We start from the raw sequence: 25,463 nt of genomic DNA, 5'->3' as shown, positions 1-25,463 counted from the left end.
TTTACCCCATGATCACATCTTTAAAAGCTTCTTTCTTATATGAGTAAAGATTAACGTTCCCTAAGAAAGAGTTGAACAGATTGCAGACCATGGCCCTTCCCACTACCACCTTCCTCCCACCCGTGTTCTATCCGCCTGTCATTCCCAATATCTCCCACCCCTGTAGTTACTCACAAATTTTGATTTCATTTAAAGGGATGGGTTTTTACACATGCTACCATCCTCTTCAACAAGATTGAGGAGCAACATGTTTGGGGAAATTGCTTTTAAAATACAAACGCTCAGACAGACTTCTAGGATTTTAAAAAAATAACCAGCAGCTAAACTACCATTTTAAAGCATTTGTACGACCAAACAAAATGCTATAGAAATTTAAAACTAAGGAGAATCATAACAATTATTGTAAATGTTTTAGACTAAAAATAAAAAGCTAAATACTAAACTAGCAAATTTCTTTTAAGAATTTGAAGCACATTTAAATAGGCCATGACATTTCTAAAAATTAATACAAATATATTCCTTAGCACTGATGTTATACTTTTTACCTATAAATTGCTTTACAATTGGTAGAAGAATAGCAATATTTTCAAAAAGCAACCAGCAGTCTTCTTATATTAAAATTTACAGCAGGAAAAAGCAGGGAAAGAATTAGACCATTTTTCTCAAGTCTCCATTAATTCTATTAACAGGCTACAAAGAAAAGCCAGATGCATTTGCCCTTTCAAAGGTACAAAATTTAAAATAAACCTCTTAGCTTAAAGTATGTCAAGTCAATGCCATTTGATAAGCCAGCCTTTACAAAGTATCTAATTTTATAAAGATCAATATCTGTAAATGAACACTCTTAGAAAAGTAACAGGGACCTATTGTTTTCCAATATAGCACATGATGATAGCAGACCTATTAAAAAGATCTTGCTACACATTCCAATTTATTTACAGCAACTATGAAAGTCAAATGAAAAGTAAACTTGAAACAATCTGGAGTCAAAAAATTTGCAATCCACTCCCAGCTTCACCATCACTACCTATGTGACACTAACTGATCTGAAGATAAAATATAGTACATGAAAATGATACAGAATCCATTAATAGCTACATGTATACTTCTTAGGTGACTTCTAAAGTCCTTCTACTCTGAAAGGATTCTGTTATATATCCAAAATCCAAATTGAAAAGCTCAAATAAACAAAACACTGCTGGTCAGCAGTTGGGGAAAAGGGCTGGATAATGATAATTACCACGTGCTGGTACAGTAGTAGGACAAAGCCCAAAGAACATTAATCAAAGTCAGTCACTATTTGGGAGGTTGTCTACCCAATACCACCTCTGTAAGATTATCCTCTAGTTCCATAGAAAGATTCATCTTTAACAGCCAGATTTGTACTCTGTGAACCCACTCCTGCGGTCACAAGTGATAGGACCAGAGGTGCTCACTGACCTAGGCAAGCCTATTAGATTCTCTTTTTTGGGAATATGGAATTGGAAATGAAAAAACAGCTCCTGGGCAGGTGGCTGGAACTAAAAAACATGTAAATTAAGAAGCTAGAGGGCAAATAGGCATCTTCTGCTATGAAAAAAGAGAAGGAAGGAAGGAAAGGAGGACAAAGGAAAGAAGGAAGGAAAGCAAACAGGAGGTATAAAAGAAAAAATAGAAGTATCAATACATGTTACAACACAGATGGACCTTGAAAATAATGTGCAAAGTAAGATACAAAAGATCACATGTTGTATGATTCCATTCATATGAAATGTCCAGAATACACAAATCTATATAGGCAGGAAGTTTAGTGATTCCCTAGAGCTGGGAGGAATGGGGGGTGGGATATGATAGTAAAATGTTTCCTTGGGAAATAATAAAAATGTCCTAAAGATGAACATAGTAATGATTACAAACTGAATAATCTAAACGCCAGGACTGCTATGTGGATTGTAATGTGTGTGAATTACACCTCAATAACACTACTTTTAAAAAGATACTGAAGCAGTTTATCTCTTTCTGGACAACCTCTCTTTTTGATAACTAAGGACATAATTAATATATCCTTTAAGAAGAAATACTACAGGGACTGGGGTTGTGGCTCAGTGGTAGAGTGCTTGCCTAGCATGCGTGAGGCACTGGGTTTGATCCCTGGCACCACATAAAAATAAAGGCATAAAGAAGAAAAAGAAAAACTACAACACTAACTCCTTTGGTTCTCCTCCTCCTTTAAGCAATACATTTAATCCTAATTTCAAGAGACCCCAGTTAAATACAAACCTCTGTAACTTTCTGTGTCTCTGAAGCAACGCTTTGCACTGTTGTAAAACAAATGTTAAATTCCTGAATGATGGAAGGGTATAAACTGTTGAAGTCCAGCAGCAAAATAAACTTATCATAAAAACCTGAAATAAAAAGGTCACATAATGTCAAAAAAGTCTAAAGAAAAACACTGTCAAAACATATTAGAAGTACTCTATTAAAAAGTGTAATAGAAACCATTTACTCTCCAGCACTATAAAGCAGACAAAAGAGACAGAAGTGGACTATCACACCATAAAATGATTGGATTAGAGTGAAAGCCCAGATCACAAAAGATTGATGAAAACATTCTGTCTCCCCATGAAACCAGCTTGAACCAGTCCTTCCCCAACAGTCCCCAAATATACCATTATTATGGGAAAACACCACTCAGGGCCAATTATTTTGGAGAGAGATCATATCTACTTCCAAAAGAATGTTGCCAAATTCTCCCTCAAGCAAGCATTCCTTCCCACCCAACACCAGGGGCTGGAGATGTGGCTCAAGCAGTAGTGCACTCGCCTGGCATGCACGGGGCGCTGGGTTGGATCCTCAGCACCACATAAAAATAAAATAAAAGATGTTGTGTCCACCGAAAACTAAAAAATAAATATTAAAAAATTCTCTCTCTTAAAAAAAAAAAACAAAAAAAAACCACCAGTAAGTGTGTGGATATCCACTCCCAGCTTCACCATCATTATATATATATATTTACAAACACACCTTCAAACAATAAAATGGGTAGCCCATTTACCTGTACATGAACTGTGCTGAAAACCAGATAAGAAATATTTATATGAATGTCAGTAGTGGAACGATCCACCCTTTTTGCTTACAAAAGGTGAAAAGAAAGCTACTATATTTCTCTAGGACATTTACAAAGAGTTTCCTTCACTTTGAGAAGAAACTGAATAAAAATAATAAATGTCCAGTATTAAGACAATAACCATAAACATATATTATTGACAGCTTACCCTGTGTCAAACAATTCTATTTATTCCTTAAATCCCTCTATAGTAGATTATTCTTATATCCATTTTACAGAAGAAGAAAACGAGTCTTATAGATGTTCAACAGGCAACACAAGATCACATAGTCAGCATTCAAGTCCAAATGTAACACCAAAGTATTACTGTTCCATGTGACTCCAACCAATAATACATCCAATTTTGTCAAAAATGTCTCCTACTCAAGAGTGAATTACTTGATAAAATTCACATTATGTCCAACAATGTGAATATGTGTAACACTGCTATTGAACTGTACACTTAAAAATGGTCAAAACGGCTTAAAAATAAGATCCTTTCTAGCTCTACCACAAAACACTATCTTTGCCACTCTTGACAAGGAAAAGTTATTCTCCTGTTAAAATTCGATTTTGTGGCTATTATCTGTATTTAACTCTGTTGGCCAAATGAATTGGTCCTAGCATACTGGCAGAGGCAGAACCTACCCTCACAGAATGGAGGGAAGAAGGGAGAGGTACTCCCATTGCAGGACACATAGCTTCTACACCGGACCAGGGGTTGGCAAAGCATGCACAAACCAAACACAGCTAACTGCCTATTTCTGTATCATTCATAAGCTAAGAAACATTTTTAAGTGGTTAGAAAAAGTAAAAAAAAAAAAAACAGTATTTCAAGATATGTAAAAATTATATAAATAAAAATTATATTAGAATAGCAGAAAAATCCACATTAATTCCATATTAGCTGACTGGCAAACAAGATTTGCACAACATACAAGATAAAAATAAGATCATTATGATCTTATTTTTATCTACTTGCTGACTTCTAAGATCCAATACAGGTCTAGCTATACCTGAAAAAAAACCCTTAACGCCCAGAGTAAACCAATCCAAGGTCTCATCTTACCAACTTTGGGGTCCAAAACCAAGCCTCCAGCATAAGCTGCTTTCTTCCGCCCTTTCTTGTATTTATTGGTATCTCCATCAATTTCTTCATCTTCATCTCTCTAATGTCAAATGAAAGATAACTTAATCAGCCAGCAATTAATTACTTAATTAGGAAGTCTTACCATTCTCTCTTTTTCAATAATAGTACTTAGTTTTAACCAACATTATTTTTAGTTAGTGGTCCTACCTATGGGAAAATGCAATTATTGTAATATGTTCATGAATCAAAATGAATGCCAAGCATGGTAGTTTCCTAAGCAATGCTATATCTCAGAATCTATGCAAGTTCTATTTTAAATATTTCTGAACTCATAGAAAGTTCATATTTTTAATTCATGATTATTAAAAATACAACTTTTCATATTATACAGAATTTGTAATTGTAAACGGGTCCTATTAAATTCATCACTCTAATATTCATGATGTAAAAAAAAACTACAGTATTTCACATAGGTATTATTGTTCTCTCTCTCTTTTTTTTTTTGGAGGAGGGTAGGTGGTACCAGGGATTGAACTCAGGAGCACTCAACCACTGAGCCACACCCCCAGCCCTATTTTGTATTTTATTTAGAGACAGGGTCTCACTGAGTTGCTTAGTGCCTTGCCAATGCTGTCAAAGGCTGTCTTTGAATTCATGATTCTCCTGTCTCAGCCTCCTGAGCCACTGGGATTATAGGCATGCACCAATACACCCCAGCTTTTTTTTTAGATGGGATTTTGCTACGCTGCCTAGGGTGACTTCAAATGCCTAAGTTCAAGTGAATTCTCCTGTGTCCTCCCAAGTAGCACAGGGACTATAGGCACATGCCACGATGCCTGGCTCACTCTCATTGTTAATATGGACACTTTAAAATAACTATGTCCACATAATGAAAATCCATTCCTGTGTAGTTTACTAATGGCCCACATTTAATGCTTCTGGATAAATTAAATAGTTCTAAATTAATATTCACTATTAATTTTGGTAAGGTTCATAAAACAAGCAAATACAAGAACTTTAATCACACTTTTTTTTAAAGAGAGAGTGAGAGTGAGAGAGGATTTTAATATTTATTTTTTAGTTTTCGGCGGACACAACATTTCTGTTTGTTTGTGGTACTGAGGATCGAACCCGGGCTGCATGCATGCCAGGCAAGCGTGCTATCACTTGAGCCACATCCCCAGCCACCTTAATCACACTTTCAACATTAAATTTCCATTCTGTATCATTTACCATCAATAGATAGAACAGTAGCTAAAGTTTTAGCCCCAATATGATGGAGGCCACTTCAGAAACCTGATTGTAGTGTTCATAATCATACTAGTTCAAACCGAGTATCCCCAATCTGAAAATCTAAAATCTGAAGTGCTCAAAAATATGAAACAGGGGCTGGGGTTGTGGCTCAGTGGTGGAGCGCTTGCCTCGCACGTGAGAGATCCTGGGTTCGATCATCAGCACCATATAAAAATAAACAAAATAAAGATATTGTGTCAATGTATAACTAAAAAATATATTTAAAAAAATATGAAGCATTTTGAGTACCAACATGATGCCTTATTCAAGTACAAAATCCCCACTTCATGTAACAGGGTACAGTCAAAACACAGGTACACTAAAAATATGGTATAAAATTACTACAGGATGTTATATAAGGCATAAAACAATTTTGTGTTTAGACTTCAATCACATCCCCAAGATACCTCATTACAAAAATGCAAATATTCCAAAATCTGGAAAAAAATCAAAATCTGAAACGCTTCCCGTTTCAAACATTTTAGATTACAGATATTAAACCTGTACAGAAAAAATGCAACATAAAAATAAAAGCTCACTGGTTTAAGGAAATTAAAGGTTTAATTGACATTAAGCTTTGGATAGTGGTTAAGTGACAAAACATTTTCCATGTGTAGCTATCTACCAAAAAGGTCTAATTCCACCTTTAAGAATTTCATATTTCACAAATAATTTTGTCTGTACAGAAAAAAAGTAGAGAAGGAAACCACACAAACCCACTGGAACAAAATTGACATGATTTCTAGTACACAGGGGATTATTATAGAGGCAGATGTTATTGCAGCAATTTTTTAAAAAAAGCTATCTAGGTAATTAAAAAGGAGGAATAAGAAAAGCAAAATACTACGTAATTTTGGACCCACCATTTTTTGCTGAGGCTTTCTGAAAATATGCTTGTCAGGCACGATATAGTTGTTTTTGTAAAATGCATGAAGCAACAAGAACTCATTACGCTCAGATCGTCCACCCATCAGTGTCCTGGACTATTAAATAGAAATTCTTTTTACAATTTGAGCTCCAAATCACAACAAACAAAAACAACTTTGAGTTAGTTAATTTTAATTTTATCAAGATACCTCCTTCAAAACTACTACTAAAATAAAGGCTGCTTTTTTTGGGGGGAAAGTAGTAAATTATTTCTAACATTTTCTTTAAGTATTATAAAAGAGACAGCTTAAATTATTAACAACTTGGCTATTTCCTTACTCCCAAAAGGACCATTCCACCAGACACATCCAGATGTTAGAGAGATGATCCTTATGTTCACCCAAATTTCAGCACACTGCACCTGGCATTCCTCCCCTTCTCCCAACCAGTTTTTCCTTTTACAAAAGATGCCCAGCTTTCAGAATCCAAGTTACTCATTTTATAAGCATGCATTTAGACTCATAATCATATAACAACTACCCCAAGCAAGCACTGAATCCAACAGGAAATGCTCTTTCCCCCTTTCTAAGTTAGGTTTACCATAATGTTTCCAGCGATGTTAGTGATCTGCAATGCTAATGGAAGAATATTTAGCTCACACATGATCTGCAAAATGAACCTGGCATCTTTCCAGGTGTGTTCCAACAGGTACAACAGATGAGAAGATTCACTGTACAGAAATGTAAGAATGAAACAGAATCAAGTAATTAAAAGAAACAATAACTATAATCAGAACTTCATAAAATCTTCCAAGGAATTTTTGGTGTAAGTAACTTCAGAGCAACAGCACCTTGCCTTTGGAAACAATTTAAAAGAAGGTTGGTATGTAATTAGGAATTCATTTATACCACTGATCCCAGTGCCCTTCTCTAAGCACAAAAAAATTCCACAAAAAAATTCATATGTGTTAATAACTGCATACCTGAAAATCACTGAATCCTTTCATTCATTCTATGAAACAAGCATATATTGCATGTTTACTATGCACTAGGCACTGGCTATACCCAAAATGGACAGGAAGTCCTATCCTCGTGGAGTTTAAATCCTCATGGGGAAGACAAGAGTTTAAAAAATAAAAATAAATTAAATATGTAGTATATTATATAATGCAAAGTGTTAAAGAGAAAAAGTTAAGCCCCAAAGACAGTATAAAATATCAAGAACAGAGATTGAACTTTTAGTTAGAGAACCAGAGAAAACTTCATTGAAAATAAAGACCTGGAAGTGGTGAACAAGTGTTATGATTTAGACCTGAAATGATCCCCAAAAGCTCATGTGTTGAAAGCTTAGTCCCCAGTACAGTACTGTTCAGAGGTGGGGCCTTTGGGAGGTAGCTGGATTATAACGATTATAGCATGATTCATCCATGATGGGTTTGGGAGGTGGCAGAAACATTTTAAGAAGTGGTCCTAGTGGGGGGATGCCCTTGAGGGTATACTTCTCTTTCTCTTTCACTCTCTCCTCCCCATGTGTTCCCCACCATGTTCTGCATTTAGACTCATTATCATATAACAACTACCCCAAGCAAGCACTGAATCCAACAGTGCTTAAATGCACAAGCCTAAATGCAACAACAGAGTCAACCAACTACAGATGAAACCTCTAAAATTGTGAGCCAAAATAAATCTTCCCTTGAGTTGCTCTTCTCAGGAAATTTTGTTACAGCATAGAAAGCTGACTAACACAGGAGCAAGCCTTATGGAAAGGTATCTGAGGGAAGAGCAATCCAGGTAGTCAGAAGAGCATTCCAATGCTCTGAGCTGGTTATAGACAGTGCCTAGTGCACAGTAAACATGCAATATATGCTTACTTCATATATGGTAGTTTCAGGACCTGGAAGTACATAAATATGGCTGAATGAGAGAGAATGATAGTGAGAGCAGAATTCAGTCAACAGCATAGAGATACAGTGCATAGGACCTCATAAGCCAAAATAAAATCCAGTTTTACTCCAAATGAACAGTCAATGGGAGATTTTGAGCTGACTTTAATTTCAGCAGGATAACCTTGATCCTGGATTAAAAATAAACCACGAAGGAGCAAGAGCAAAACCAAGGAGACTGGCAATATAAGACCCAGTGCTACAGTTTGAATATGGTTTATCGCTCTGAAACTCATGTTGGAATTTAATCCCCACTGTGAAATATTATGAGGGTAGAAACTTAAATACTAAAGTATTTAAAGTGGGGGCTTTGAGCCCCCATGATTGAATGCAGGTAGCTTTATAAGAAGAGAAAAAAGAAAGCTAAGGATACACACATTCACTCTCTGCCTCTCACCAGGTGATACACTGTACCACCTCAGGTCTCTGACAATAAGAGGATCATCATTAGATGCAGCTCCTCAAGCTTAGACCTTCAGAACCATAAGTCAAAATAAATCTCCTTTCTTTATAATTTTCCCAGTCTGTGGTACTGCATTATAAACAACAGAAAACAGACTAAGACAGCTTCAATTCAGGGGGAAGGGGATGGTGGCCTAAACCAGGGTAGGGTCAATGGAGGTGAAAAGATGTTGTCAGATCTAGATATATTTAGAAGAGCTGATAGAATTACCTAATGGATCTACTGTAGGATATCAGAGAGAGGAACCAAGGAAGCCTCAGAGGTTTAGGGGAGAAGATGACTGAAGGCTTACAATGGTAATGAAAAAATAGAGGTATCATTAATTTAGTAAGGGAAGACTACAGAAAGACAATGGGAGAAGATCAGAGCTCAGTTCTGAACAAACTAAAGGTTCATATTAAACATCAAGTGAATACATGAATCTGAAATGTAGGGGAAAATTCAAAACTGAATAAACACAGAGAGGAGCATCAGCCCCCATATGGTATTTAAATTTTCAAGACAATGAGATTACTTGGAGAGGATACAAAGTCAAAAGAGAGCAGTAGTCCAAGAACTCTGGAGAAACAGGTAGGAAAACATGAAAAAATAGCTAGAGAAGTAGCAGAAACCTTACTTTAAAAACAAGCAAGTAATATCTCTAAATGGCTTAGTGATTGCTCAGTTTTTTGTATTTCCAAAATATCTCATTAATTATGTGAAATAATGGGGCTGGGGTTGTGGCTCAGTGGCAGAGCACTTGCCTAGCATATGTGAGGCACTGGGTTCGATCCTCAGCACCACATGTAAATAAATAAATAAATAATAAAGGTACATCAACAACTAAAAAATATTTAAAAATTAAGTGAAAGAAGTATCAAACTCTAAATTCATATCAATTTCCAAATTACCAATAGGAAACATCAAGGTAGTGTTAAAAAATGTGAAGGAGATGGACATAAACAGATCAAATTAGAATAATTCAAGAAGTAAACTAGTTCAAATTATGAAGTAATGGACACGGTGGTGCTGACATAAAGACAATGTTCTGTTCCATGGTACCATGGCACAGGTCCCTATAGCTTAAGGATAGTAGTGGCATCCTTCTATTGCTAATTTCAAGATAGACAGATTCTAAAGAATCTGGGATCATACCTGTACATATTTTGTACATTTTCCATTGGAATTGCAACCCTTTCCATTTTCAGAATCTGTTGAACAAGTTCATACAAATGGTAGCTTTTGAAATGAATCAATTCCTTTGCTGAAATTTCCACATCACAGATCATTCGGCCACAGGTAGCATTTCTTTCAGCAAATCCACTCCGGCCCTACAAAGATGAGGACAAAAAGCAAGTCCCATGAATATTCCATGCTATCCTACTTTGAGGTTGACCTCAAAATTTACAAAAATAAAATTCTCATTCTTCCATTTATCAATGAAAATTTTTGAACATTTACCATGTATCTGATTGACACTATTCTAAGGATATGGCAGTGAACAAAGTAAAAAAAAAAACAAAAAACTAAGAATCCTGAGTTTATTTTTATTGTATATATTAAATGAATAACATAAATAAGAAAGTATATAGTTTTAGGAGTTAATAAGTTTCTGGCAAAGGGGAAAAGTAGAGTTGGGTAGGAGGGATAAGGAATTTGGGGGGACTATACCTACAGGTATAGACTGGTTGGGGTATACCTCACTGAGAAGATTCCATATTCAGAAAAGTCTGAAGGGAGTATGAAGGGAAAAAGGGGTGAGATAAGCAAATGTTTACAATAAGTAATAATAACCTCTTCACCTTAAAGATATGAACACAAAAAGAAGAGTAAGAGTCCCAACTCTGATAGCAGAGAGCAGCAGCAGAATCCTCAAGAGATCATTATAAAAGGGACAGATTCCTAAGTTCTCTGATGAGATAGCATGCTGATTTTATTTGTAAGCTTTAGGTAAAATAAGACTTCAATCTCTGAACAGTATCAGGGTTAGGAAGAAGGTGCTTCATACAAAGACGACCAAAACCTCTCCACATGTGAAGCAAGCAAGCAGAATAAAAAGTACATAGGCTTTAAAAGAGTCAGACTGATCTGGGTTCAAATCTCAGTTCTTCCCCTACTAGACCTGTGTGAATGTCTACAAAATGAAATTGAAGTTGCTATGAGAGGCTAACTACATGAGAAAGCACATAGCTCACTGCTTTCTTATATTTCACATTAGCTCCCTTCCATTCATTCTTCCCATCTTCCTGAATGATAATACTCAATGAATTCTGAACCCTGCAACCCTACCCTAAGGCTTATCACTTTAGGAATGCTGAAGTAAAAGTAATATGTATGTGCTGTCTTTCTTTACTATTTCTAGATTCCAATCATTGATTTAAAAAATGACCAGTGGCTTTTTCAAGTAAAATGCTGGATTCCAAGGAAAAGACATTTGGTACCAAAGTTAAAATGTACTGAAGTTCCTATAAGACAATCAATTCCTATTCAAAAAAGTATAGTACTTTCTTGGTAAGTACCCAATAAAAAAATGGCAAATAAAAGAAATAAGATTTTCAAAACTACCATTACCCCAAGCTTCGGCATGGTGGATCGCTTCAGACGACCTATCTTAGACCAGTGAGGAACTTTGCACACATTAATTCACTGCAGTAGCACTTCCAGTTCAAACCCATAAATATTATGACCCTAGGCAGAAAAAGGAGGCAGCCAATAACATTATAACAAATGCAAATTAGATGATTTACCTTCAAACACACAGAATTTCTTTGCCCTTTCTTTTTCTGGTCTCTAATTGAAGACATCACATCGTGAGCTTACCTCCGATTGGGGGTCCTTTCTTCTTCAGGAATTTATTCATCAGCAGCATTCATTAGCCTTGACATTAACAAGGCTGCTAAGCAGATTGTTTGAATTAAACTTTATTTCATACTAATTGATTCAAGGTTCATATGATCTCTTTTAATTTGCAGCGCATGCCTCACAATCTCAAAAGCAAATGTAAATTTTAACATCCCATACTTTTACATGATCACTAAAAGCTGTATTCAAACAATTCAATTTTGCTTCCTTAAAAACAGAAAACCTGCTTGTGTTGTAGGAGTTTGCAAAAAACTTCTTAGAAAATTCAGGAACTGCATTTGGCTTCTTTAAAACCTGAGTTCAACCCCTACTGATTTAGATACTTAATAAATATGCAACAAAATAAATATATAATACCAATGAATAGTTCAAGTAAAAAACTTAAAAAGAAGTAAACAAAATTGTATAGAATAGAAAATAACTCAAAATGCAACTAGATTTTTTCATTTCTATAATTCCCAATTTCTGTCACGTGAATAACATTACTCACTTAATTAAAAATTAGACGAGGTTCAAAATAATTGTTATCAATAAATAGATTTACTTGATACTAATTTTAATTAAAAACATATACTACCACTTGGAGTATACAAAATCATTGAGACAGAAGGCAGAATGATGGTTGCCAGGGGCTAGGGGAACGAGGAGGTAATTAGTACCATTTCAGTTTCAGAAGATGAAGAATTACAGAGATGGATGGTGTTAATGGGTGCACATTATGTATGTAGCTAATATCCCTGAATTGTACACTTAAAAGCAGTCAAAATGGTTAATTTTATGTTATGTGTACTTTACCACCACATAAAAACAATATACCCCATTATATATTTATGGCAGTTTTGTCTATTAAATTAAAGTCCCAAAGGATTATAAGAATGTATCATTTTCAAATTATCATGCCTGGGATCAGGGACCCAAACTCATGTCAGGACTCTATCTTACATTCGAATTTCTCACTCAGACTTGGCTCTAACATCCTAAGTCAGGCCAGGTATCATAGTGCTCCAAGACATCACTCTGGGGACCAAATTACTGTTAGTCGAGACTAGGTGTGGGCCCAGTGCTAAGTCAGAGCATCAGAGGACTATGGACAGATTTTTTCACACTTTAAATATGGGTCCTGAAATAACAAAGGGATGTGGGTGCAGAGACATTTTTAACAATCCGCAGGCTTTCAGGACAGTAGCTATGCCACTACAAGATAAGATATCTGAGAATAAAAATGAACCTGAAGGATATGGCAAACATTTTTGCAAGGCTTCAATATAACCAGATTACTTTATGACTTTTGGCAGTAAATAGATGGATCTAGAGACTATCATACTAAGTTAAATAAGCCAATCCCAAAAAAACATGTTGAATGTTCTTTCTGATATGTGGATACTAACACACAACATGGGGAGGAAAGAATAGAAATTAAGTGTATTAGACAAAGGGGATGAAGGGAAGGGAGAAGACTGGGAATAGATCGTAGAACAAATAGGACATAACTTTCTTATGTTCATATATGAATACATCACCAGTGAAACTCCACATCACGTACAACCACAAGAATGGGATCCCAATTAGACTAAGTTATACTACATGTACGTATAATATGTCAAAATACACTCTACTGCCAGATGCAGTGGCATATGCCTGTAATCCCAGCAGCTCAAAAGGCTGAGGCAGGAGGATTGTGAGTTCAAAGCCAGCCTCAACAACTTTGTGAGGCCCTAAGCAACTTAGCAAGACCCTATCTTAAAAAACAAACAAACAAAAATACCCTACTCATGTATATCTAAAAAGAACACATTTTTAAAAGATCTTTTAAAAAGAAGCTGTAATATAAGAACAGTTTTTTATTAATTTTTCTAACAATAAAAAATATATATATATATATAGGGGCGGGGGTGTGGCTCATTGGTAGAGCACTTGCCTGGCATGTGTGAGGCACTGGGTTTGATCCTCAGCACCACATATAAATAAACAAAATAAAGGTATTGTGTCCATCTACCACTAATATATATTATAACCATATTACTAATATCATATTTAAAATATAGGTGTTTATTATACTTTCTGTCAAAAAATAAAACAATAGAGTTTGACTGATCAATTGACCCAGAAAAAAAGACAAAAGGAAAAATTCCTATCAAGAAGCATATAAAGGAAGGCCAAAAAACACACAAAAGTAAATATCTTGCTTTATAACTTCTACGAACTGGGGCAAAACAATGAATTATTAGCTCTCACTATCTAGTCGGAACATGGGAAGTTGTCAAGAGAAAAAAAATTGCTAGTATGAGCTCTCAAAGGTATGTCATAGAGATCCACTAGGCTCATAAAACTAAAATACTTAGTTTTCTGATTTGCACCCAATCAAGGGAATTAATTAACTCCTGTTGACACTATACATCTGGGTCACTAAGCAAAAATTTTAAAGATACTAATAGCTTATATACATTTACTAACTGATATGGTGGTCTCGTCAACTGTAAATAACTAGAGTATTTTAAACTTCAATAATAATTCAAGGGTTGCTTTAATATTAGAAAAAAAAAGCCTAGGGGGCTGGGGATATAGCTAAGTTGGTAAAGTGTTTGCCTTGCATGCACAAAGCCCTGGATTCAATCCCGAGCAACACACACCACACACACACACACACACACACACACACACACACACACACAGCCTATCTTATAGTAGGCTAGGGTTTTTCCCCTTTCTATTTGTAATTAGTATAGCAATTCATTTCACTCTGAAAAGATTCTTTGGAGCTCAAAAGTAAATAAACAATAAAAATAACCAATAAAGTCACACTGAAAAGGACTAAGAAATGAAGAGTTTCCCCGCAACATGATCAAAAAGCTACTTACCACAATGATATCAGGATCAATTTTGTGAACTTTTGCAAGGAAAAAACCTAGCAGTGTTCTTTCTGTTGTAGCAACCTCAACCTTCACATTCTGTTAATAAAAACATACCAGTCACCAACTCTTTAAAGTATTATACCTTGGCTTCTTGTTTAACCAGGATTAACATTTCTTAGGGTTAAAAGAAACTCCCCATTTCAAAACTAAATGCAGAAATGAAATTTTAGATTCTAGGTTTTGCAATAATAATTGCACAAAGTCTCTGAGGAGCTCATTCTAGTAATATGCATGAGAATAAAGCAAAATTTTAAGTGCTAAGCAACAGCAAGAGCAGAAATGTCCTTCCATAGAGACATGTTTGTACATTGGACACATTTCAAAGCATATAAATCAGAGTACCTTTCAAAAGCATTACTTAATTTCCTATATAATCCCTGGTAGACTTCACTGTTGATGTATTTATCAGGAAAAGAAATTCCAAGGGTTGTATAAACTATTCTCAAATAATGGTATAAGAACAGATAAATAAGAAACTAGACTAAAAACAAATATAAAAATTGTGAGTATTTTAAATATAAATAAAATCTATCTTTACACAAAAGCCTTCCACTTGGATTGCTGAATATAAATCAAGTATTCAATCTGCTCTTATTAAAAATCTCTTAAAATAGAAATTGAAAACTATATGTATTCCACAACTACGTCACAAAAATGTCAGTTTGACTCTACAAGAATTCCTAGGTCACTGTACTTGGATAGGTAATTCAGGACATGTCACAAATGATAGCCTAACCTAAAAGTACCCTCAAACTGTTGGACTTCTCAAGTCAATTTAAAATAATATACATGAAACCTGACAAGGTTGCAGCATTTGATTTTGTCACGTGAAGACATTAACAAGTGAACTTTTAATCAAACATTATTACCCTATGTGTATATATGATTACACAACTAGTGTGATTCTACATCATGTACAACCAGAAGAATGAGAAGTTATACTCCATTTATGTATGATGTGTCAAAATGCATTCGGTCAGGCTGAGGTTGTGGCTCAGTGGCAGAACACTTGCCTAGCATGTATGAGGCACTGGGTTTGATTCTCAGCACCACGTATCAATAAATAAAGGTCCATTGACAACTAAAAAAAATTCTTTAAAAAAACACATTCTGTCATGTATAACTAATTAGAACAAATTTTTAAAAAGGAGATGAAAGAAAAAAAATAAAAAATGTACACTCCAAAAAAATTATTTATATTGAATACATTTAGCTTTGTGAAAAGCTCACTACATTTTATTATTCCCCTGCCATTTTATTAAGGGCCCAGAAAAAAATTCATGGAGCATACTATCCTCCTATTTTCTTTCCAAACAAATAAATACTTCATATTTAAAAGGAATAATTAGCTATTTACCTTTTCCTTAATGACTTCAAGGAAAGCACATGGAAAAATACAGTCCTTCGGTTTAGACACAAGTATAAGAAGGGGGAAAAAATTCCAAAACCCATTTTATTTTAATTTCAGGTAGACATCAATGCATGTTTCCAAATAGAAATTTGGAAATTAGATATAAATATTCCCCCATCCCTAAATGTTAAAAGGTTCAAGTATTTTCATTGATCATGTTGTGATTCAAATGACTCACCAAGCACAGAACTCTATCCCTACAATTGTTAAAACTTTGATCAAATTTTGCTATCCATCAAAGTCAAAATGAATGATTATAACATTCTCTCCCAGAGGAAATCCCACCACCACCAAAGCCTCAACCAGTTTACAATGAAGTAACTCAGTTCAAACTTCTCAAACTTGGAAAAGAGTTTCTCCTCTACAACATAAAAATAGCTGTTCTCACAGTAACATAGAGAGGAGGTGAACAAAGGCTTGTTGAAATGAGCTAATGACTAGTTTCATCCACATTTTCACCAAGCTATTACCAGGGTTTTCTTCTATGTATTCCCCCTACTTAAGTAATAAACTTCACAGTAATCATAAATTTTGTTTTATGTTTAGCAAAACTAATGTATTGCTAAAACAAAATAAATTTGCTAAAACAAAATTTATTTAACTGGCTTTCAACATGGACTATATGAGTATCCTCCTTGGAGACTGACTCATTAAACACACAGAATTCTGTGGATGTTTCACACATTGAATTGTAGTACAACTCAATTTCAATTTGATATTACTATAACCTCTCCCGAATAGGCGAACATTAATTTATTCCTTGGCACCTGCCTCATTGCACAGAAAACTCTGGACAATAAAACTTAGTTTCCATAGCTAAAAACAACCTTAACAGTATGCACTATTTATTCTTGAAAATAATTTTTGAAAGTCTAAGAAAAAACTCAAATCAAGTCTTTAACAAAGTATCTTTAAAAAATACATACCACAGAAGTGTGACTGAAAGGGAGGTTGTGGGGGTGCTTTATCTAATGCAAAATTGTGATGAACCAAAGCTGCTATAGCAATAACCTGCAAAGAAAGGAAGGAGGAAATCACTTATCAGACACCTAATATATATTCTGCATTCTTACTGATATGTAAAACTACAGGTACAACCCTACCCCACTTATCATCTCCCTGCAATTTACATTAGTTGAAGAAACTGAGTTGTTTATCCTATAGAATGCTCCGTAGTATGGATTCTGTTGCTTATATCCTAATAGGGTCACTTTCATTTAACACATTCTGTTTCTGTACTGCCTATAAATTCACAGTTAGATCAAATGACTTTATCAAAACCAGGTTCAACTATTTGGCAAAAATACTTTAGAGGTGCTACTGATTACTTCTATCAGAAAGCACAGACACATAATGTCTGTTTTTTCTATATTTCAGTGAAATTAGCAGCCACTGTCAATTATTGCCTAGAGCCATTATTTCACTGGAGATTAGAAAGTGGTATTATTCCATTTTTCCTTCATTATTTATTAGCTGAAAACCTTCTAAGAACAGAAACTTCACTTCATCAATTATTTGGTTGCCTGAGGTACAGTATGTTTTCCAGAAAAGTCAGGATAATGCTTGATTTGATTCCCTCATTTATCAGTTTTAAGAATGAGTTAGTTCCCGAGTATCCTTCATAAATGAGCAATGTGGCAGTGGTATTGTTGTTAGTATCATCATGAACTGAGTGTTTCCATCTATTGCAATTATTCTTATCGTGCTCACATTGTCCCACCTTTGGTCAGTAGGATACTCTGCAAGTTGTTTCCTAGGTCCTTCTGACATATCTTCAGTAGATTTTAATATCATCCTTACTTTCTGATATAACACGATGTTCAAGATTTATCTTAAACATTCCCTGCCTTCATTAAGCCATTTCTCCACAGAGCCCTATTTACTTTATTAGGAAACAGTCTGTGAAAAACCTAACTCTGGGCACAAGAGAACGGACACTTCTTTTTTAATTTTAACTAAGGACTTATTGAACCTTTCCCAAACACTTAACTATTAACTCCAATCATCTACAGAAATGATTATTTAAAGATCAGGGCTTGGGTTGTAGCTCAGTGGTAGAGCATGCACTCAGCATGCACAAGCGCTTGCATTCATTCAGTCTCCAGCACTACCAAAAATAAAGATGAAATCACATACTAAAAGAATGCAAATATTGTCCAAAATCCTCTTTTAAAAATACCCCCATTTATGTCAAAATGAAGCAAACATAAAGAAACTCCCATTGATCAGAGTAAGAAAACCATAAGGATCAAATGTAACAAGCTGACCACACTGGTGCTCGCCTATGGTTCCAGCTACTTGAGAGACTGAGGCAGGGGGCTCACTTGAGCCCAGAAGTTCAAGGCCAGCCTGGGCAACATAGTGAGACCCCATTTCAAAATAATAATGTCAAAAATAAAATAATAATGAATTCAACAGATAGGGAATACACATACGTGTGTGTGTGTGTGTGTGTGTGTGTAAAAACCACCATTTTAAAACTCTTAATGAAATAACTAATTGAGGTAAAATGACTAATTCATGGAGGCATTAGAACAGTAGTTCTCAACTGGGGATAACTGTACCCTCACATTTTCCTCTAAGGAATATTTGGCAATTGCTGGAGGCATTTTTAGACTGTTACACCTAGCAGGGAGAGGGGGTACACACATCTAGCAGGTAGAGGCCACGGACACTGCTCAACATCTCACAACGCAATAGACCACAACAGCACTCCACAACAGCCCAAAACACATGTAGTGGCAAGGTTAGATGAAAAGCTGATGGAGAAATATACAGTGGTTATCACCATTTGAGCCCACTGACCAATCTTAGCTTCAATAATAGCAGCTTAACCTGACATTATGTGTCTTCCAATATGAAGTACACTCTACTACCTATAAAGTATTTTGGCTAAGAAAGTTGAACTTGAATCTAATTCATCCTTTAGAGATAACTTATAGCATATGGATGTATGAAGGATGGAGGAAGAGTAGGCACTCTGTTTCTATAAAGGACCAAAAATAAGTATTTTAGTCTTTGCAGGCCTCATGGTCTCTGTCATGACTAACTGACTCTGCTGTTGTAGAGCAAAAACAGTTGAAGATATGCTGTGTTTCAAGGAAACTTTATTTACAAAAACAGGTAGTGGGATGAATTTGGCTCACAGACCACTGTTTGCCAACCACTGGTAGAGAGGAAGAAGTCCAATGATACCACAACAGAGCAAACAAATACAGACAGAAAATGGGACATTATATGAGACAACTATCAGTGATTCTTGTAATCATTCAATGTCATTGAAAAGAAAGTGGGGGGAATGGGTGGGAGTTATACCATTTAAAAAGAGAAGAAAGTGGCACAAAAATTAAACACCATCTGTGAATCTTGTGTAAATCCTGATTCAAACCATCTGTTAAAAGACATTGTGAGAAACAAAGTCATTTAAGTATGTGCTGGGGATTTCAGACTAAATCAAGGAATCACTGTTACTGTTATTGGGCTTGCTAATGATGGTATATAAGAAAATGTGCATATTTTAAGAGATGTATACAAAGGCACACAGGGTTAAAATGACATGCTGTTTGAAACTGACTTTAAAATACTTCAAGAGAAAAAAGAGAAGGGAGAAAAACAGGTGTCACAAAATTTGCTAACTGCTGAATATGTGATTGATATAGAGAGTTCATTGTATTATTCTCTGTGTACATTAAAAAAATATTTTCAGCAATTTAACTCCTTGAAAAAATCCACAACACCAGACAAAGAAACAAATTCAATTCCTTCTCCAAAATGAAGTTTTGTACTAAATTAGTATGCTTTCCCCTCCAAGAACAACTTTGTTGCAGTAAAGCTATACAAGTTCAGGCCAAGTATTACACCTAAGGAACAAATACAAAATATGTCCTTTTTTTTTTACCTCATGTTGATGGTTCTTTGCATTCTGCAATGTTTTCATGCTGAAAGACATCACCACAAGTGGAAGAGGACCAATATCCTTAATTACATTCACCAGGTCAGGTTTCAAAGCCATGGCCTCAAATTTACACCAACTGATTGGCTGGTTCAAGAGCTCTGAAAAAAATAGAAATAACATATCAATCGCTTTTGTTAACTTAAAAAGAAAAAAGTACCATAATTATGACAACTGTGATTAACTGAGATATTCTTCAGTCCTATCTTCTATTAAAAATGACATAATATCTAACTAAAAATAAGCCACATTACTGGATGTGTGTGTACCTATGTTCATTTTCTTGAGAAAAAAAAAGTCCAAACAGTGGCTGAGGCTATGGCTCAGTGGCAGAGCACTTGCCTAGCATGTGTGAGGCACAGCATTTGATCCTTAGCACCACATACAAAAAATAAGCAAATAAAATAAAGGTATGCTGTCCATCTACAGTTACAATTTTTTTTTAAAATCCAAACAAAGCTTTTTGTAAAATGATCTAAAGAATCCAGAACACAAGATAGGTTTAAAAAACCCAAAGCACTACCATGGAGGAATCATAAAACATTTTTAAGAGATTCATGAAGATAAAAGAGTATCTCAGATACAAGTGCTAGAAAATATCAAGTAACAGGCAAAACAAGTACTATCCACATTAGGATGTGATTCTTCTCCCCTCCAAAGGTCAGCAGTTTACTATGGAGAACAGCTGGGCATTATCTGCCAGGTGGGAAGTACATGTAAACAACAGCATAATGGGACACACCCTGAACGGCTGCCTGTGCTAAGGCCCCCTTCTAAACTAAACTGCCAGGTATTACAGAGATAAAGTGATTCCAAATATACCTACAATCATCCAAGGAAAATCTTGATGAAAAAACACAAAAGGAAATAAACACACTAAAATATATAAACCAATTCCTTAACTTCCCTTTAGGGGAAAAAAAGCACATTTATCAGCAACCTACTTAGCATTATGACTAAATTTTTCCTTACTTGGGTTTTTTACTTCAAGCCAACAAGGTACTTTGATCTTTCTGTTCATCAAGAACAGTTCCAAGCTGGATGTGTTGGTTCCAAATACATGAGAAAATGTTTCTCCTTTTAAATACTGAGGAAGCTTCTGCCTAAAAGGAAAAAAAATCTTTTTTGTTTAAAACTATTACTTCACATTTTCCAAGTCTATATTTGAAATAAACAAAAGCCTCTCTATGAAGCAGCAGAAGAAACCCCTTTGATACATGTGAAATGTAATTTGCTACAAATGAAATCCAAAACAATTCACAGTAGGAAACAAAAACAATTCACAATGACAAAATAATGCATCTTCATGACACCCATTAGAAGAAAATAGGCCAAGAAGCTCCCCCAAGAGAGAATTTGTGTCCAAAGCTGTACATGCCTCACTGATAAAGAATAGCCAAGTAAGTACCACTCCATTAGAAGAATGAAAGCAACAGAGTGGGACTCATTGAAAAAGCTTCCATGGTACTTTTCATCACCACTGCCAAAAACATTTTTTAAAAGTTTCCCTTTTCCAACATTGTGGGATCAAAACACTAGAACAAAGGTAAAAAGAGGTTAAGGTCTAGTTAATTAACACCCTACAGCAACGACCTTGCCTGTCACAGGAGCAAGAGCAAGAGCAGCACTATAATGATGCTACCGACACTCCTCTCTCACCTTTCCACTGCTTACAAGAGACACTTAACAGACTAATGATGTCCAACTCCATCATGTGGCATTCATTCCACTTGACAAACAATTGTGCTGTTTCAAGTTATTTGTTTAAAGATGCATACTTGAAAGCAGAGAAAGACAGTATAACCTGTAGACTATGTACTTAAAATTAATTTTATCCATTTCAGTTATTCATTACTATATGTCCACCTCAATGAACTGTGGGCTTGAGGAGTTCTGTCAGTACTACTAATTGAAAGCTAGTTGAAAGTTCAAAAGTAGAAAAAAATGCCATTCACCAAAACCAGGTAATTTTCTTTGTTTAACTTACCAAGTATCTAACTTCCAAGTACTGAGATTTTTCGGGAACATCAGGTATCTCAAAAGCATAATTCTTTTCCACTGTCTGGATAAGTAGATGTTTTAAAAAATCATTAAGACAAAAAAGTTTTCAAAACTCAAATTATCCAGCATTACATAAATAATACATTTTCCTATATTAAATCATCAGGAATCTAGCATCCTTGTGGGACACAAGAGTAATTAAAGCCAAAAAGGTATCCTTTCACCTTTCAACTAGGACTAAGACTCATAGTGACAATGTTAAAAAGACTTCTCTTAGACACTACAGAAATCAAAATATTTGCATTCAAATAGGAGCAATAAGAGATTTATTTTTACAATGTTAATGCATTAAATCATTTGTCAAGAGACAGGTTGTGGCACATGCCTATAATCCCAGCTACTCTCAGAAATCTGGGTAGGAGAATCGTGAGTTTAAGTCCAGAGCTATACATGCCTCACTGATAAAACATAGCAAAATATTGTCTCAAAAAATAAAAATTATTTGTTACTAATTGACATTAAGCAACTCCATCTTGCTAGAATAATCAACATTATAATTATAGTTCATATGTAGTAAGCATTGGCTATGTGTCAAGTACTATTCTAATCATTCAATATGAATCAAGAGATTTAACCCTTTTGACAATGCTTGCAATAGGGCCTCATTTGTCAAATAAAGAAACAGGCACAGGGAAGTCACTTGGCACTTGTTCACAATCAGATACTAGTAATCAGCAGGGCTAAGACTTAAATCACAAGCAACCTGACTCTAACATTCATATGCTTCACCATTACAACACATTGTCTCTGGAATTTTATGTTTTTAGTTTTTGTTTGCAGTGCTAGGAATCAAACCCAAGGCCTTGTGCATTATTACTTGTGGAAATTTAAAGAAGTGACTCAGCCACAATCCAAAACTTAAGTAGTTAAGACTGTTTGCTGTATCTTTTGCAACTCAATCCTCCCTTTCTTTCCATCACTACTAACTTCCCATATTTTTAGTGGGCTACAGACCCCACAATTATGGCCAAAGGCATCAATATCTCACTAAAATCAAAATATTGTTTCTTTTTTTAGGGGCATTCTCCACTGAGCTATATCCCCAGCTATTTTTATTTTTTGAGACAGGGTCTCACTAAGTTACTATGGTTGGTCTCAAACTTGTAACCCTTCTGCTTCAGCCTCCCAAGTCACTGGAATCAGAGGCATGTGCCACCAACACCAGTTTGGACAATTTGTCATACATATCACGAATATAAGACTTTCATTCTATCAGAAGTAACATCATAGTCCCTGATTTTTAAAACTAAAACTTACTTAACCTTCTAATCAAAATGCATTGGCAATAACTAATTATAAAATCAAAATGTTTTCTTTGCCATTTCAGAATAAAAACATGAAATGTAAGCATTTAAAGTAATTTGCTTTGAGTTATCTATATATTCAAATTCATGACCATTATTTTACAAGCAGTTTAAAAAGAAAGCAAACTATTTTTAAAAATCTAACACAGTTTTTATATTCATGCCTATGAGATTGCCATTCTATGAATTAGAGATATGCAGAAGGCACTTTGTATGAAGTAGATATGCAATACCTATTTACAAAATCAAGACATTAACAAACAACAAATTAAGAAAGCTGGTCAAAAATTTACAACCAAATACAAACCTTGGACTTGAACTTCATAATTTTATATTTTGCTGCTATTCTTTCAACAAATTCATCGTAAACACCCTTCATTGTAACTGGAATTTCTGTTTCCTTCCCTGTATTTAGATCAATTTTCTGTTCTCCCGTGGGAAGGAGAAAAGGCAGAAAAAGTATCTGTACATAAGATCTTCTTAACCACCAGAAACCCAAGTTTAAAACAGTTTTCATCCTCCCCCATTTAAACACTTAATAGCACAGTCTCAACAATGAGTTCAAAGGCAAAACAATCCCTTAAAAATACTAAACCCAATGGCCAATTCCTCCCAAAGCACCATAAAGCAAGGCAAAGATGATCAATGCTAAGAAACAATGGGAAAATAAGTATTATATATCCTAACCAAGATGCTCCACAATTCAACAGAAATGGGGAGGGGCTGATACTGGGAGGGAGCTGGAGATATTAAAAGTCTTAATAAAGAAGAAGCAAATGGAACTGATCTTGTTAAATGGCCACAGGGGAAATATTACAGCTGCCTATGCAACAAGAGCAGGAAAACTGGGCCAAATGCCATGTCACATTTTAGAGCCTTAGAGTCCCAAGCCCAATTATTATGGAAATGAAGAGTAAGGGAAATATAACATTCTGTATTAAAACTCAGACACTTTTACTCTAACAAGTTGAAAAACTGAGTTCAACTTCATTTCTCTAATTTTCCCATCGTCTATTGGAATTACTGACAATCAGCGGTCATGAAGCAAGGAGTAAGAAAGAATTGGGGTTGTGAAGAACTGCTACCCTACTGAAGGACAGGGTTGACCTTGGAATAGAGAATGGGTGCCATATATAATTACTGAAATCTCAAAGCTAATCACTAATGCTTACCATTTCACGGGGAAGGAAGTACAGCATTCGCTCAATGTTTTTCACCATGACACAACAGCTCACATGGGTCTTGGCTGATTCAATAAAAACTTTTCCAAACAGAAATACCACACCTGAAAGAATAAGGGAAAACTTAATTGAAATTGAAAAGAAAACATTTCAATTACACCAAATCATAGGAACAACGTAAATGTTTACTGAACATGTCCACACATTTATACCTTTGTGATAACATTCTGACAGCAAACATATATAAAACCAGTTCTTTGTTTTTAAAATATTTATTTTTAGTTGTAGTTGTACACAATACCTTCATTTTATTTATTTACTTTTATGTGCTGAGGATCCAACCCAGGGCTGCACACGTGTAAGGCAAGCACTCTACTGCTGAGCCACAACTCCAGCCCCAAAACCAGTTCTTAACTCAGTACTTATGCCATAGTACACTATCACAGTGGTACAACCCCTGGGAGAAAGGGGATAGAATAATTCTCTAATTTAGTATAAACAGTTTCCCTATAACCAGTATTATCCAGATTAAGAAAAACAAAACAACTATTGTCCAACAAGTCTGCTATTACAACCTCTCATGAAAACATGCAAATATGAGAATATCATTCTAAATTTATTTTTTATTTACACTTACTGATAAAAAACAACCTTCATGTATTGGGATACATACATCAGTATTTTTCTGTATGTAAAGTTGTATTTGGGAAAAACAATTCATCTTGTATCTTATGGTTTGGAAATGAGGTACCCCTCAAAAGCTCCTGTTGATGCCAAAATATTCAGGAGTAAAATGATTTGATTATAAGAGCTGTAACCTTAACCTAACAGTCCATTCTAGCTTGAATGGACTATCTAAATGGTAACTATAGGGAGGTATAGCATGGTTGGAGGAATTGGGTCACTAGGAGCATGCCTTTGAGGTTTGTATTTTGTCCCTTGCACCTCAACTCCTCTCTCTGCTTCCTGCCTACCATATGCTAAGCAGCTTTCCTCACTGTACCCTTCTGCCATGTTCTGCCACACCTTGGGCCCAGAGCAGTAGTCAGTCAGTCGTTCAT

General features: G+C 35.2%; 1 protein-coding gene and 1 non-coding gene across 2 annotated transcripts in view; both read right to left on the bottom strand.

Annotated features, from left to right (window-relative positions):
- Nucleotides 1–25,463, bottom strand: part of LOC144251997 (DNA polymerase alpha catalytic subunit-like) — a 99,670-nt gene that overhangs the window by 6,692 nt on the left and 67,515 nt on the right. The window contains 14 exon segments of the mRNA XM_077794593.1: nucleotides 2,260–2,384; nucleotides 4,155–4,254; nucleotides 6,332–6,451; nucleotides 6,936–7,065; nucleotides 9,875–10,050; nucleotides 11,291–11,407; nucleotides 14,440–14,529; nucleotides 15,851–15,912; nucleotides 16,831–16,915; nucleotides 19,803–19,957; nucleotides 20,829–20,976; nucleotides 21,844–21,918; nucleotides 23,529–23,645; nucleotides 24,394–24,506. Of these exon segments, the coding sequence (XP_077650719.1) occupies nucleotides 2,260–2,384; nucleotides 4,155–4,254; nucleotides 6,332–6,451; nucleotides 6,936–7,065; nucleotides 9,875–10,050; nucleotides 11,291–11,407; nucleotides 14,440–14,529; nucleotides 15,851–15,912; nucleotides 16,831–16,915; nucleotides 19,803–19,957; nucleotides 20,829–20,976; nucleotides 21,844–21,918; nucleotides 23,529–23,645; nucleotides 24,394–24,506 (1,613 nt within the window).
- Nucleotides 3,079–3,211, bottom strand: LOC144252007 (small Cajal body-specific RNA 24). The gene has a single exon (XR_013342851.1).

This window comes from Urocitellus parryii, unplaced genomic scaffold (genome assembly GCF_045843805.1).
Source record: "Urocitellus parryii isolate mUroPar1 unplaced genomic scaffold, mUroPar1.hap1 Scaffold_35, whole genome shotgun sequence".
Taxonomy (NCBI): domain Eukaryota; kingdom Metazoa; phylum Chordata; class Mammalia; order Rodentia; family Sciuridae; genus Urocitellus; species Urocitellus parryii.
The sequence above is the reverse complement of the archived record's forward strand: the minus strand, read 5'-3'. Positions and strand labels throughout refer to the sequence as shown.